Source organism: Maylandia zebra, linkage group LG7 (assembly GCF_041146795.1).
Source record: "Maylandia zebra isolate NMK-2024a linkage group LG7, Mzebra_GT3a, whole genome shotgun sequence".
Taxonomy (NCBI): Eukaryota; Metazoa; Chordata; class Actinopteri; order Cichliformes; family Cichlidae; genus Maylandia; species Maylandia zebra.
The window spans coordinates 43,399,603-43,415,601 of NC_135173.1; the positions used below are offsets into that span (position 1 = coordinate 43,399,603).

The window sequence follows — 15,999 nt, forward strand, 5'->3', positions numbered from 1 at the left end:
CTTTAGACTGTGTGAGGAAGCCAGAGTACCTGCAAAGAACCAATGCAGGCACATGCAGGGAGTACATGCAGGATGGGACTGAATGGCACTGTTAACCAATCTGCCATCCCATTTTTTAAAACCTTTTTTTAAAATCCTAATTTAATTTTGCATTCTATTTACCGATTTACTTCTGTTATGTATATACTACATGTATCCATTTATTCATGTATTATGTCATGGAGACATTTATTTACCCAAACTAATTTATTTCTACTTTTTCTTTTTACATTCCTTTCTGCTTTATAATGGAAATGAGGGGGCTGTCACTGCAAGTGCACCTATTGATGATCAATGGAGGGGGCCCATTTTAACCATAGAACTAATAAAGACTGAGATCCATTTAGTTTTATTTAATGACTTTTGTTATTATTTTCTTTCAGTTTGCTCCACTGTATCTCATCGTCAACTGAAGATGAAATCCTTTATGTTGTACAAATTGAAATTTGTACAGCATAAAGGAAAATCTATTCTGGGATGGCAAGATTTACACTGTAGCTCACCAAAAGAGCGGGAGGAGTCCAAAGTTCTTATCTATAACATTTAGAGGAATCACTGGTGGTTGCAGCAGACTTTTCTCTAGTGTGTTTGTCCAGCAAAATTGTACAGAAAGTTGCACACTAAGCAACCTCTCTCTTGATGGAAAATACCAGACAAATAGATATGCTGTCAAATCATTTAAATCACGTAAGTTTCAACCTGTGTAGTCTTAAACTTGTAAATCTAAGGAAGCAAATCCTTCCCGTGTAAAATTTGGTTCACACTGCCATCTACTGAAAGGTGACATCAACCCTTGCCACATGTGGACCTTTTCAGAATAGGAAAGCTTTTTTAATTGAATATGAATCTTACACACCAAAACGATAAAGTATTATGCATGTTGTTAGAAATGTTATTTTAAAGTCACTTTTGTGGCAGTTGCATACAAACTGTCCCTGATAGGGGCTTGTAAGCTATGCAACTGACATTTTATCATACAGTAAATGTATAATTTCACTAACAGGGAAATCAAATTCTCCTATTAACCACTTTAGAATCTACAAATAGCAAATAAGCCAATGTGATTTGATGCTCCTGGAAAGATGGTACTATTTAAAAAAAGAATGAAAAGAAAATAATGTTTACTTAATCCAGCAGAAAGTGGCTCTCGCTGACTGATGGCTGCTGGGGCTGTGTGTGGGTTGTGATAAAGAAACTAGCCTGTGCAACAATTCCTTGTATCAGTCTCATGAGAATGAAGGTTGTTAGCCAAACTGCAGTGTGTCATTCAAAAAAGTAATTAAGAATGACTTGTAAGTTTTAAATGCCATATAAACTACCACTGCTTTAAATTAAACTTTAATGCTTTGTTCTGGATGAATAAAACTCCTGTTGCGTTATACTACACATTGTTGTTACAAGCAAACAAACCAGCATGTAGTGAATGATTGTCTATTATGCAGATAATAATGTAAATGAGATGAGTGCTTAAAACTGTATCTCTCTACGGTGCTGACATATTCAATCCATATTCTCTTTTTGTAGCTTCCTGTGGTGCTGAAACATTCAACAAAGATAGCAGTTGGTTCTATAATGCCCTTCCCCAGTGTCTTCTCCATAGTAATGAAATATTATCGCCACCAATCAGTGATTATAAATACAAAAATTCTTTAACTAATAACCACAGGCATAGACTAGTGCTGCATTGCAAAACTCACACAGTGATTAAAATGTGAAAAGATTGTTAGAATAGAGAGAACTTGATCAGGATTATATGCAGGTGTACAAAAAGTTCAAGGATTCATAAAATGACCTCGCTTCAAAATCAAACAATCACCGAAGGGTAATCAGAAAAAGTAAGAGCGTGTCAGCGGCACTTGTGCTAAAGCAATTTTATACATGAAAATGTGTTTCATTGCCTCTGTAATTATGCCATTATCAGCATTAAAGTATTGCTAATGTTTCAATTAAATATGTATTCTGAGTGGAGATCATTGGCTCATTACACCTTGATGAATACAACAAGAGTTAAAATGGGATTTGGCAGGGTGGGGAACCATAAGATCCGGTGCAGCAGTGCAGTTTGAGCAAAAGAATCACTCAGAAATAAGTCACATAATATCTTGTACTGTGAGTTCTAGTAAAGATTTTTTTTATATTTTGGTTCTCATCAGACTTGTGCTGCTACTCACATATTCATTGCTCTAATTCAACAAGATGTGAGCAGATGTTTTATGAGCCATATGGCTGATTTCCAACCCTTAGACACTATAAAGCTAATATAAAGGTGAAATCCAATGAGTGAATTGAATCAGCATCAAACTGCCTAGAATAGTATTTTCATATAACATACAACAGAATAGTTATAAGCGTACTTAATTTTATTTTGCAAGATTTAAAAAAAAAACAACATAACTCATCAATCATGTGTAGATCCTGTATTTGATTTAAAAGCTTTTAATTTGACTATTACAGTGGGGCAAGAAAGTATTTAGTCAGCCACCGATTGTGCAAGTTCCCCCACCTAAAATGATGACAGAGGTCAGTAATTTGCACCAGAGGTACACTTCAACTGTGAGAGACAGAATGTGAAAAAAAAAATCCATGAATTCACATGGTAGGATTTGTAAAGAATTTATTCGTAAATCAGGGTGGAAAATAAGTATTTGGTCACCTCAAACAAGGAAAATCTCTGGCTCTCACAGACCTGTAACGTCTTCTGTACGAAGCTTTTCTGTCCCCCACTCGTTACCTGTATGAATGGCACCTGTTTGAACTCATCATCTGTATAAAAGACACCTGTCCACAACCTCAAACAGTCAGACTCCAAACTCCGCCATGGCCAAGACCAAAGAGCTTTCGAAGGACACCAGGAAAAGTATTGTAGACCTGCACCAGACTGGGAAGAGTGAATCTACAATAGGCAAGCAGCTTGGTGTGAAAAAATCAACTGTGGGAGCAATCATCAGAAAATGGAAGACATACAAGACCACTGATAATCTCCCTCGATCTGGGGCTCCACGCAAGATCTCATCCCGTGGGGTCAAAATGATCATGAGAACGGTGAGCAAAGATCCCAGAACCACACGGGGGGACCTGGTGAATGACCTGCAGAGAGCTGGGACCAAAGTAACAAAGGTCACCATCAGTAACACACTACAACGGCAGGGAATCAAATCCCGCAGTGCCAGACGTGTTCCGCTGCTGAAGCCAGTGCATGTCCAGGCCCGTCTGAAGTTTGCCAGAGAGCACATGGATGATACAGCAGAGGATTGGGAGAATGTCATGTGGTCAGATGAAACCAAAGTCGAACTTTTTGGTATAAACTCAACTCGTCGTGTTTGGAGGAAGAAGAATACTGAGTTGCATCCCAAGAACACCATACCTACTGTGAAGCATGGGGGTGGAAACATCATGCTATGGGGCTGTTTTTCTGCCAAGGGGACAGGACGACTGATCCGTGTTAAGGACAGAATGAATGGGGCCATGTATCGTGAGATTTTGAGCCAAAACCTCCTTCCATCAGTGAGAACTTTGAAGATGAAACGAGGCTGGGTCTTCCAACATGACAATGATCCAAAACACACCGCCCGGGCAACAAAGGAGTGGCTCCGTAAGAAGCATTTGAAAGTCCTGGAGTGGCCTAGCCAGTCTCCAGACCTCAACCCCATAGAAAATCTGTGGCGGGAGTTGAAAGTCCGTGTTGCTCGGCGACAGCCCCAAAACATCACTGCTCTCGAGAAGATCTGCATGGGGGAATGGGCCAAAATACCAGCTACTGTGTGTGCAAACCTGGTAAAGACCTATAGTAAACGTTTGACCTCTGTTATTGCCAACAAAGGTTATGTTACAAAGTATTGAGTTGTATTTTTGTTATTGACCAAATACTTATTTTCCACCCTGATTTACGAATAAATTCTTTACAAATCCTACCATGTGGATTCATGGATTTTTTTTTCACATTCTGTCTCTCACAGTTGAAGTGTACCTCTGGTGCAAATTACTGACCTCTGTCATCATTTTAGGTGGGTGAACTTGCACAATCGGTAGCTGACTAAATACTTTTTTGCCCCACTGTACAATACATCTAAGATTTAAATTTCCAGTTTATAAAATTTCACTTGCTAAGCAATCCTTACATTTGAAAATGGTCTTTCATCTTCCTTTCCTGTCTCCTCTTTCTCACGCTTCTCCATCTCTGAGCGATGCACATTTCACTTTCTCTCTATGGGAAATGGCTACCGCGACTGTACATTTACAAAATTTTACAAAAACTGCATTTTCTAAAAAGGTTATTCCATTCACGCTCACTCCTCTTCTGCAGCGCTAGCTAGACGCTGAGTAGCACAACCAAAACTTTATTTGCCTCTGAATTATGAAAGCATCGCAGGAAAGGGAAGGAAAAAAAGAGATGCGTTGAAGGTGTAAGCGAGTGGTAGGATGCAATTATTTTCTTATTAGTGAGCAAGTGCAAATATCTTCATGCCATCGCTGGAAGTAATGCCAGGCCGCAGCACATAAAAAATTAAATAATTTGACAGTAATATGCATTAACCTGCCTATCAGATTTAATTGCTCATTAACTGAAGGTGCTGGAACGGTGTTTCAGATTGTTCCGGTGCAACTAATGTCTCCCTTTTTTAAGCTTTTATTGACAGGATAGTAGAGCGAGTAGACAGGAAGGCAGAGAGATAGCATTGGTGGGAATGACATTCAGAAAAGGGTCCGGTGAAGATTCAAACCCAGCCCCTCCCTCCAGTAGTCTTTGGCAAATGGGTCACCTGCTAAACCCAGGAGCTATAGAAGGACCCCAACTAATATTTCTTGAATTAGTGCCGATTAATCAGCTTTTTATTGTGGCTTTATTTAACTTATTAGAGCTATTGAAACAAATCTGTTCTTATCGGTTAAAACAGTTGAGCCAGTAAGTGAGAATCTTCATCCTGAGCCCATAACTTGCGCCTATCACTTTCAGATTTATTTTCTTTCAGTGCCTGAAGGTACATTGCAAACTTCTTGGCAAAAATGTGTGTTGTGCATTGATAAAAACAAATATATGGAGGCAAGTGTATAATTGCAGAGCTTTCACCTGGTTTCCTAAATAATAAGGTGTATGAAGTTTAATCTACCCATAGGCACAGGCACTGCTTGTTCGAGGCAGTGAATCATTGTGAACCTTTAACAGCAATCTGAATCGCATGAGAGTAAGTAATCCCACTAGCTCTGCAGTGCAATACTAGGAACAACCTTTTCACTAATTGCTTCAGCAACAGCATGGCGACTTTCCATCACAGTATTCTGCAGTTTCATAAAGGTCAAAGATATTCTTCATGCTTTATCTAGCCCTTTTCCCCCAAAACTGTAAATGGTTCCATGACCACAATCATAACTGAATTAAGAAAAGTTATACTAACTTGTAATTGCATTCTTTGTATATATATACATATGTATTTAAAAAAAGCAGTCTGCTGAACCAGTGCATTTCAAATTGTTTCAACAAATAGTGAAATAATGGAACTGACACCATGTTTAGTAGTAATTGCTGCTACCGTTACACTGGCACAAACAAGTTTAGTAACAAGCAATTTCATACATACATATGCTCATTGATCATTTAAAGCACCTCAAAAACAACAGTGCACATGGTTTAACTCAAAGTTAAGACTTCTGATCTATTCAGGCCAAAACGCTGTGTGAAACTGTGCACAACAATTGGCGTCTACTTTAGCTTTGATAATACTGTCAGGAATCACATTGCCATCTGTGTTGAGAAGCACATGAAGTAGCAAGTGTTGGACTGTTTTCTTAAAGAGGAGTGCCTAAGGCTCAAACTTGTGCTTGCCTTTCAACATTCAAAGATACAATGTTACCTACTGAGTTCAGAGGGCGATACACTACGAGGAAAAAAGAAAACTCTTTAAAGATGTTTAGAGCGCCTTTGCCATGCAAGGTAAAGAGATCACACAAACAGCCAAAGCCTGAGACCATAAAGACAAAGTTGTTTGTGTGATGTGTCTAACACCACCAGATAGGAGTGTACCTGACTGAAATGCTTAAAACCACTTCTAAGGAAAAAACAGCTTTTATTGTTAAGAGGTGCTCCGATAAGATCTAATAAACCAGACAAGCACAAACACAAGTAATTAAAATCATTTCTCTGAGGTACTCATAACCTGCCACTTCATCGTTTTCCTCATCAGAACATGCTGACATTTCAGTGAAACACAGTGAGTATGGTATATCTGATTTCCAGGCTTCAGCCAGCCACAGCTGAATTACAAGGAGTGGGCACTTTTCAACCATTGTCACAGAGGTCTAAGTAAATTATCAGGTAAGAGGTATAGGTCAGCAGCTAGTTTGCCTTCTCAGTGCAAACTCCACTGTGATTTTGAGACAACTCTAATCAGTGCAACAAATTACATTCTAATAACCACTGCCCTAGGCTCGGTCTTTTCTCCCAGTGCAGTCTTTCACAGATGCAGATGTATGCAGCATTTTTACCATCATCATCCTATATCATAGTCTAATGATATGGCATTTAATAGTACCATAACGATAATCAAACCAGCATATATACAGTAAGTACAGCTTCTGTTTAATACCATGGTTATTTTTAGTGTGCTGAGTTAATATCACACTTCCCAAGAGCTCCATTACATTCACTTATAAAATGGATGTTGCAACATTGCCCCTCCTGGACCCATTGTTTGTGCATTTGTCTTTATTTACTGTTTCACTGTAAAAGATAAATGTGTCTGAAATTGATTGCTTTAATCTGCATTTTGCTTACAGCACCATCTAATGTTGCAAAATGTAAAAGCTTTGGATCTTTTCACACAGTCAGAGGCAAATAACAGTTGATACCCAACCAGGCCAAAACCATCAAAGTATTGCATCATTCTTCAAAGGAAGCATAGCTTACATTTACATTCCAGGCACTGTTAAATGGAGAGGGAGTATTTTATGATGCTGACACCAGCACATGCAAATTGTATTTAAGTTAAATAAATAATAAATTGCAAATTATGTTGGGTTAAGACTACAACAGCCATCCATCCATCCATCCATTCTGTTTCGCTTATCCTTGACAGGGTCGCAGGGGGACTGGAGCCTATTCCAGCTACGATAGGGCGAGAGGCGGGATACACCCTGGACAGATCGCCAGTCTGTAGCAGGGCAAACACAGAGAGGCACAACCACTCGCACTGACATAAGACTGCAACATTTTTTTAACTCTTGTGTTGATTTGGCACACTATACATTGATTCCTGCACAATACTGCTCTCTTTTGGACAAAAAGAAACAAGAATTATAAGCAAACAATGGCATGAGTGGTATTGGCTGCCTTGTGCTAAGCCTAAAAAACTAACACCTCCCTGTCGCTGGGCCAGGGGCCGGGGGCGCCCTTAGTCAGGGCTGATTGCCTCTTCCGCTCGCGGGGGGGTAGGCGGACTCACCTGAGCGGCATTCGCAATCATGTCTCGCTGGCTTAAAGGGTGAACTAGGTCCTGCAGTGTTCTTGTTGGTTGACTGGGAGCTGCAAAGTTGCAGCTGATTGTGAAAACAGCAACCGTAATAATAACGTATGCGGAAAAGCATGAAAATCGGGTTGGGTCTGCCGTGGAGCTATTAAACAGACCAAAATGGAAACATTTGGCTATAATGAAGACCATTACATCGGTCAAAAACTAATGTAGCATATGAGCACGACCACCTCGACTGTTTACCAACTGTGTGCTTAGTTTTCCACAGGACTGCATAAAGTCCTGTAAAAATTTCTTTTTCACATGACTCAAAATCCTCTACTGTTCACTGACTCCTGACCAGAACCAAATCCCACTTCATTCCTCACTCTGACTAATGCAATTGAGGTCTAAGTTTTTGGCTTTCTGGTATAGACAGTAACAGTCTGAACCCAGCTGTAGTGTGTTTAGGGTTACCACATTGCACATTTGCACAGTTATGATTCTATACTAATCAGCAAATAGCTAAGCAGCTGCAGGATGAGACTGTGGATGTAAAACATGAACTGAGCAACCAATTAGTTACTGCAAGCTTGACTTCATTGCTTTGGATGAACCAACACAGAGAAAGATGCACACATCCAATTTAGACCCTGCCTTACCTATTTTAAATGTTGGACATTTAGATGTGTTTTTGTTTTCTGCAGTTTCCTGCAATGTGGGAGTTATGGAAAACAGCATATGGAAAATGACAGTTCTTCTTCTTGTTGTTTTTTTAGTCAGGATGACAGCAGCATCTGTGAGCATGCAAAAAAAATTCACCCTTAAGACCAACTGAAGTAGAAACTCCTCCTGATACATATTTGATTAAAAAAACTGTCTTTTCTCTGCATTTATAATGGGTGCCTGTGGGCCAAAACCAAACAAGTCTGTAAAGGACCACCTGGGGTGACTAGAGTGCTGGTTCAGGCAGCATGAAATTTTCTGGAGAAGTCACAAGTTTTAGAGGAGCCGAACAAACATGTGAAAAGAAAACAAGGGAGATTAAGGGAGATCTTAAAAAAGTGAGGATGTCAGTTAGGGTGCTAATTAGTTAAAGTCCATGACATTTAATGTGCTTATGTTTCTGTCACTAGGCAGGGAATCTAATGATATCTTTTTAGATAAACACAGATTTCACACATTCTTCTAGGGAGGAATGACTCATGTGATAATGCAGATGGTTAGAGCAATAGAGTCAACTATAAAAAAAAATTTTGCATTGCATTACAGTGTCATAGGCTCAAAAACATCAGCGGGGAAAGCAAGTAATAAATATTAGGGAGAGTAGGTGAACTGGAATCTAAACATGTATTTTATTGCACAAAATGATTAGATCAATAAATTACTACACCAGAATGGCCTTAGGGGTGGAGACTAGCAATGCAGTGTGAAATATCAACGGATAGCATGCAGTTTTTCAATTTCAAACCAAGAAAGGTGGCCACATACTAACATGCATACAGACCTAATGAATCAGCTTATCCAAGTCAGGGACCAGAGGTGGGGAGCCTATCCCAGCTGTCATGGGACAAGAGATAAACCCTGGACACGTCGCCACTCAATCAGGTCTAGCAAGGAGAGACAGACAAGCATTCACACTCATGTTCACACCTACAGCTAGTTTCCATCCATCTATTTTCTTATCAAATTCAGGGTCGCAAGGAGGCTGGAGCCTATCCCAGCTGTCACTTGGGAACAAGGCAGGGTACACCGTGGACATGTCGCCAGTCCATCACAGAGAAAAAATAGATAGGCAGACAACCACACCTATTGCCACTTTAAAACCACCAGTTACCCTATTGTGCAGTCTTTGGACTTCAGGGAACCAGTGCAAACTCCACACAAAAAGGTTTCCAGTCAATTCAAACTTCTGACCTTCTTATTGTGCAAAGCCCTTCACCACTGTGCTGCCAGCATCTCTAATGTGTAAGATAATGAAGACAATATTAAATGATGGCAAGCTAAAGATACATGCCCTGAGTAACAACATTGGAGCCTTAAATAAATCTTTAAGAAGAGAGGAAAAATAATAGCCAAGACGGTGAAAAGGCAAAATATGTGGAGGCTGTAAAATGACTGAAAGAGAATTAAGCATTTCACCTTCACAGTATAACACATGGATATCTATTTCTTAGAGAAGGCTGCTACAACCACAGATGATGTTTTAAGCCCATGCATTGACAGCATGATAAAGGGATCATTTTTGGTCAAGCCTGGAGTCATTTTAGAGGTTTTTTGAAGATCTGTATTGGGTGTTTTTGGAATGTAATGGTACTTTTAGAGATCAAAGCACATGTAGGCGTGGAATGCTATGAAGATGTTGCTGTAGCAAGTAAAGAAGCAAAATGAGATCAGTGTATTTGAAATCTGACTTAAAGGGATTTAAAAGCGGTCAATCATAGAGGGAAGTAACAAAGAGACAGTAGAGGGAGTGGGAGGAGAGAATGGACATATATGCTAGATAAGAGTTGATGATGGTAACCAGCACTATTATATCCCACTATATGAGTTTAGTTCAGGTTAAAAGGCCTGAATAGAGCAAAGTTTTTATATAGGCCATTTCTGCGAATTCAGTCATCCAACACAGAAATATAAAGGCTTTAAAGTCTTCAAAGTACCATAGAAAAAACAGTCTTCTTATTAATGGCCTTTATGTAGTAAGTATAAACACTATGTAATGAAAGCTTTCCAACTATTGCTAACCCTGACTAATATTTCTGTGTGTTGATTTCCACTTTTTTATATCACAGAACAGTTGTAATTCAGTATTCTGTGTCAACATTTGCCTACATTTGAGTGGTTGAATTTACTGTGAACAATTGTATCCAGAGTAAGTCTGACAAGACAAACAAGGGATTTTTACTTGCTCTCCATATATCACAAATCCATGCTAATTTTTTTCTTGTTGAGCATTAAGATTTTTATTTTAAAAATTTCATATCAAAATAAGGCTGAGAATATTTTTTATTGTATGAATATATTATTTAGAATATAAATTTCTAAAGTTCTTTGTGTCAATATATTTAGTGCTAAGTTGTCAACTTTGCCCATACTGTTGTGTAGTGTCTGTAAAAGTGTATAGTGAGTGATGCAACAGCAAACAGGACTTTATCATACTTACCTGTACTTAATAATGTCTTAAATCTCAAGCAGGTATGAGGATAAATTATCTAACAGGTTTGTGGGTTGCTTTTATGCATACTGTATATCTCTTAACAGTAAAGGTTATACATCAGAGGGTTTATATATATATAGCCGTGGCAATCGTGGCTCAAGAGTTGGGAGTTCGCCTTGTAATTTGAAGGTTGCCGGTTCGAGCCCCGGCTTGGACAGTCTCGGTTGTTGTGTCCTTGGGCGAGACACTTCACCCGTTGCCTACTGGTAGTGATCAGAGGGCCCGGTGGCGCCAGTGTCCGGCAGCCTCGCCTCCGTCAGCGCGCCCCAGGGTGGCTGTGGCTACAATGTAGCTTGCCATCACCAGTGTGTGAATGTGTGCGTGGATGACTGGATATGTGAAGCGCTTTGGGGTCCTACAGGCCATTTACCATTTATAGGGCCTTATGTTTTTATTTTGCTGTACTAATGTAAGGTGACCTTGACGATCTTTAAGGCGCCTATAATTAAAATGTATTATTATTATCATTATTATTATGTTATTATTATACATTAATATGCATAAAGGAGAAACAAAGTGTTTTAGTCAGTTATATGTTTGTTAGGGAGATTTTTAATATCTGTAGTCTTAATGTTTCCCTGGTTAATTTGAGGTAAAATGATAGTTTTTTTTAAGCTAGCAGATAACAGAGGTTTGTTTTGTTTTTTTGGGGTTTTTTTTTAATGCACGGCATTTGGCTGTTTAACTGTCATTACATGTGCACATGATTTAATTTACGTTACATTTTTTCTAAAACCCAGTTGTATTTTTATTCGATTTAATTAAATATTTTAGCACAGTTTTAGCTTAGTTTTACCCTGACATTTGTGGTATGCTACGTACATGGGGAGGAAGATTTGCCTGAGAGATCTGACTCAGGGTAAAAATGGCTCACTACTTCCTCAGACCACTTTTTTTTATAAGTCACTGACGGCGCTGTCTGAGAGAGAAGAAACGTGGACGGTGTAGTTTAAATCGTTTCCACAGCTTTAGTTTGTGTTAGTTACTTCTTACTCGAAAACATACATTTGTAAAATGACGGGACAGTCTTCGTTGTTATTGCGTAAACAATTATCAGGTAAGTTAGCTAACTGTTGCTGCTAAGTCTGTGGACACTAGCATTTCACTTTGTTTTATTGTCAGTCACAAGTGAGAAGCAGACGTGTTTCGTTTGGTTGTTGTTTAGTAGTAGCAGTGTTTGTCATATGTGACCTGTGTGTTTTATATATAAAAGCTTGAAAATGTAGTTGTAATGCACGTGTCGCGCGTAGATAGCGTGTCACACAGCTGTTAGCGGACATATGACTAAGGCTAGCTGCTATTGCTCAACAGCTACTATTTAAAAGTCAGTACACCCCCATTCATTACATGTGCTTACTCTCTCCATGTCTACTTGATGTTATTCGAAACACACAGTGTGGTGAGTTTAAACACGTTTGATCACTTTGAATCTGCAGAACTGATCAAGAACCCAGTGGACGGCTTTTCTGCCGGGCTCGTGGACGATGATAACATTTATCAATGGGAAGTGGTCGTTATTGGACCTCAAGACACATTATAGTGAGTGATTCTTGTTTATTGATCTTAACTAATGGATTTATATCCATCTGAAGCTAAAGCTGGTCTTGTTAACACCATCCTCTTTCTCATTTTCAGTGAAGGAGGTTTCTTCAAAGCTATCTTAACATTTCCTCGCGACTATCCTTTGAAGCCTCCTAAGATGAAGTTCGCCACTGAAATCTGGCATCCAAATGGTAAGAGCAAGCATCTCAGAACCTCTTCCTCTTTATGTATTCTACATCAAAGGATAGAAAATTAGCATTTTTCTTTTGGGGGGGGGGGCTGTCTTAAATTGTGGTTATGATTATGCAAACATTACTTCTAATCACAGCCAATGGCTTAGATGGTAATTTATATTATTAAAAAATACAAGAATTATGAGTTTTAAAAATATATAAGCCTTAGCTTAACACTCGGGTATGTACAGTAGTGCTGTGCAATACTGCAGATTTTGGTATTGATCAGATATGAAGCAAATACAGGGCCAGCATTGCCGATACCACTACCTTTACCCTATAAATGCAGCTTATATACCGGAGAGCAGCGTGTGTGATTTACAAGATTAATCATCATCATTTTGCAATTTCTGAACACATTTTAATGACCACTAAATCACAGTGAAAACACCTGATGTGGCTGTCCAACACTGGACTGGAAGACCTACATAAAAAAAAAAGATGTTTACTTTGCTCCCAAAACACAGATGGGAAAGTAGCAACTGTTTGCTTCTGTGACATGCCAGCATGCCCTGAGCAAAGCAAGAGGCAAACTGTGTATTATAACTACTTGTAGTAATCATTTAGCTTTAGGTGTTTTTAGTTGTTTGCATTCCCAGCATTAAATCAGACTCGATCTCAGTGGGTGTTGGTCTCCGCCAAGGCTTTTATTTGTCACAGACTCGTTTTATGGGGAGAATTTCTAGACACAGCTAATTGACGGAGGATATCGGGTCTTTTGTCTCAGCTTCTTGCAGATGATATGGTTTTGTTGGCTACATTGAGAAATGACTTTCAGGTTACACCCGAGTGGTTTGCAGTCGAGATGAGAATCAGCACCTCTAGGTCTGAGGCCACGGTTCACAGCTGGAAGAGTGCGCCCACTCTGGGTAGGGGACAAGTTGCTGCACCAAGTCGAGGAGTTCAAGTATATCTGGGTTTTGTTCTCAAGAGAGGGGAGTTGGGAAAGTGACAGGCAGATTGGTGCAGTCTTGGCAGCAGTGTGGGTGCTGTACTGGTTCGTTGTGGTGAGGAGACTAGTGTAAAAGTGAGTCTGTCTGTTTACCGACTGATCTATGTCCTTACTCTCACCTGTGGTCACAAGCTCTGAGTAGTGACTGAAAGAATAAGATCACAAGTGCAAGTGATGGAAATGAGTTTTCTCCGAATGGTGTCATCTTTCAGCCTTAGAAATGGAGTGAGGGCCTCAGAGTAGAGCTGCTATTCTCTTCCAGGATGTCTCCTTTGCCCGTTCTAGGTGACATGTTTTGGGTCCCAGGGCTGATTCAATACACGCTAGACAGATTATGTCTCTCAGCTGGCTGATTGGTTTCATCATATATACATAACACAATTAATATTTAGTTGAAATGATTGAAATTGAGTGATACCAGAGTGAAGGAATGGTAAATCTGCTTTTTAAGTAATAATGTGGATTGTACTTGGGACAAAAACTAATTATATTTATAATTAAATTACTCAAATTTTCATTTTATAAAATAAATAAATTGTGAATCTGGAAAAAATTCTTTAAATGACATTAAATACATAACCAATAACACTTTAAGAAGAAACATGTTTTGCTTTTATTATCATTATTTTGCTATTATGATTGCTTCTTCAGTTGGTAGTCTGTGTATGTTAACTATATCAGTAGGGTGAGGATCAATAGATCCATCAATCGTGTACTTTTAAGTGGTATGACATGAGCCACTTTTACCACAAGTGGTATGGAATAAGCCTATACCACACCACTTGTGGTAAAAGTCCCTTAATGAGCTTTTACCTTTTATTTTATATCTGCAGCACTGTAACAGTCTGTTTATTTTCCTGTTTTCTTTTATGCCAGTGGCAAAAAATGGCGAAGTTTGCATTTCCATTCTGCATGAACCTGGTGAGGACAAGTACGGCTACGAGAAGCCTGAGGAGCGCTGGCTACCGATCCATACAGTGGAGACCATCATGATCAGTGTCATCTCCATGCTGGCAGATCCCAATGTAGATTCTCCTGCCAATGTGGATGCAGCTGTAAGTGCTCATGTTCTCCGCTAGCTTCAGACAACGTGTAAGCTCTAAGAGAAATGAAGTAAACGTGTTACAGGCATCTCTGATTTGTGCAGCTTGTGTGGCCAAGATGTAGAAACAAGAAGTGATGGAGGGAGTAAATGACACTGTATAAAATCACTGTCTATTATACCCGGCAGAAAGAGTGGAGAGAAGATCCTACAGGAATTTTTAAGAAAAAGGTGGCGCGTTGTGTACGGAAAAGCCAAGACACTGCTTTTGACTAAGGCGTCAGTCTGATCATCAGTTCTGTAAGTACAATCACCCAGATTTAACCTCTTCACATCTGCTAGGCTGCCTTTGAGCAAGTTTGGCATTAGCTGCATTTTAAGTAATGACAAGAAGAAGCTTTATTGTTCATGCATTACAAATTTATTTATTTTTTTTGTTAGTTTGTTTGATTTTTAGAGCCCTCTGAATTCATAGCCTTCTACCATAGTGATTTACTTCCTTATGAAACTAGAACAGAAACTGAAATGTTTATTTTTTTCTTGGGTAGGAGCTGGATGTGGATTGCCCGTTGAGGGAGATGGCTGGCAGATCTTTGCAACTTTTTGCCAGTGAAGAAACTTCTTCATGAATATTGCTGAACAGCAGTAACATCAATGCTGCACTTTATCAGCATTTCACTAGCAGGACATGTGCAGCCTTTTTGTGTGGCTTGCATACTTATGGAATTTGACAGTACACTGCTCCTATTTTGTTTTTTTCCCCCAAAGTAAATGTATTAACATAATATTTAGGATGATTTCCATAATTTAAGTAGTGTAATGTTAAATTCTGTGTATGGGGAAAAAAAATCATCAGATTTTGGAGAAGGCACCAGGATAAATGCACCTTCTCTAAAGCTTGTTTATATTAATCTATTTATTTGTAGTGAAGCTGTTGCGTGTCGACTGCTCGAGTTTTTTTTTCCTTCAATTTGCAACACTGAGCCACTCATTTCACTATATATGCAGTTTTTCATTAATCGCAGTCATTGATCAGATGGAAATCTTGAAACACATCTTCCTCTTTCTCAGGTGCTTCTTCTTTCCTTTGTTGGTGAACTTGAACACTGCCTTAACTTCAGCAAGGACTGCATTTAAGAGCGTTTTTTTTTTTTTTTAACTCAAGGAAAAAAGGTGTCTCATACAAACCAAAGAGAAACCGTGATTTTAATTATTATTTTTTTAAATTAAGACTTTCTTCCTATCCTTGTGATTGCATATGTAGAGTAAATGTATTCTCTCATTCCTATGGAAGAGGTCACAGGTCAGCAGTTATTTTAATACCTCTTACAGAAGTTTATATGTAACAGCTTTTTTTTTTATGGTTACAATAGCATGGATATGTCAAATGAAATATAGTTGTATTGATATAAGTGTGAATAAAGTCGTGCAGATACTGTTCTTTCTGTAGAAACCTTTTCTTCCCTCCGCTGTACACCAACACATCCTTAAACAGACCTCAAGTCACTGAAGTTTTCCTTCACACCTAGTGG

The 15,999-nt window shown here is 39.0% G+C and overlaps 1 protein-coding gene across 2 annotated transcripts; it reads left to right on the forward strand.

Moving 5' to 3' along the window:
* The first annotated feature begins 11,440 nt into the window (after positions 1 to 11,440).
* On the forward strand, positions 11,441 to 15,907 carry LOC101476756 (ubiquitin-conjugating enzyme E2 G1). 2 transcript variants are annotated; one of them, XM_004538246.6, is made up of 6 exons: positions 11,441 to 11,755; positions 12,135 to 12,237; positions 12,334 to 12,431; positions 14,302 to 14,480; positions 14,661 to 14,767; positions 15,016 to 15,907. In XM_004538246.6, exons 1-5 carry the CDS (start codon positions 11,713 to 11,715, stop codon positions 14,754 to 14,756), a joined length of 519 nt encoding a protein of 172 aa, XP_004538303.3. In that variant the 5' UTR covers positions 11,441 to 11,712; the 3' UTR covers positions 14,757 to 14,767; positions 15,016 to 15,907. The 2 variants fall into 2 exon arrangements, with proteins under 2 accessions (XP_004538303.3, XP_004538304.3); XM_004538247.6 differs by having other exon boundaries at positions 11,465 to 11,755; positions 14,657 to 14,767.
* The last annotated feature ends 92 nt before the right edge of the window (positions 15,908 to 15,999 follow it).

Bases quoted from the DNA above. Each gene is read 5' to 3' on its own strand.
- LOC101476756 (XM_004538246.6), top strand. From the start codon at position 11,713: ATGACGGGACAGTCTTCGTTGTTATTGCGTAAACAATTATCAG. The intron at 12,238-12,333 runs GTGAGTGATTCT...TCTCATTTTCAG, and splicing joins GGACCTCAAGACACATTATA to TGAAGGAGGTTTCTTCAAAG. The intron at 12,432-14,301 runs GTAAGAGCAAGC...CTTTTATGCCAG, and splicing joins TGAAATCTGGCATCCAAATG to TGGCAAAAAATGGCGAAGTT.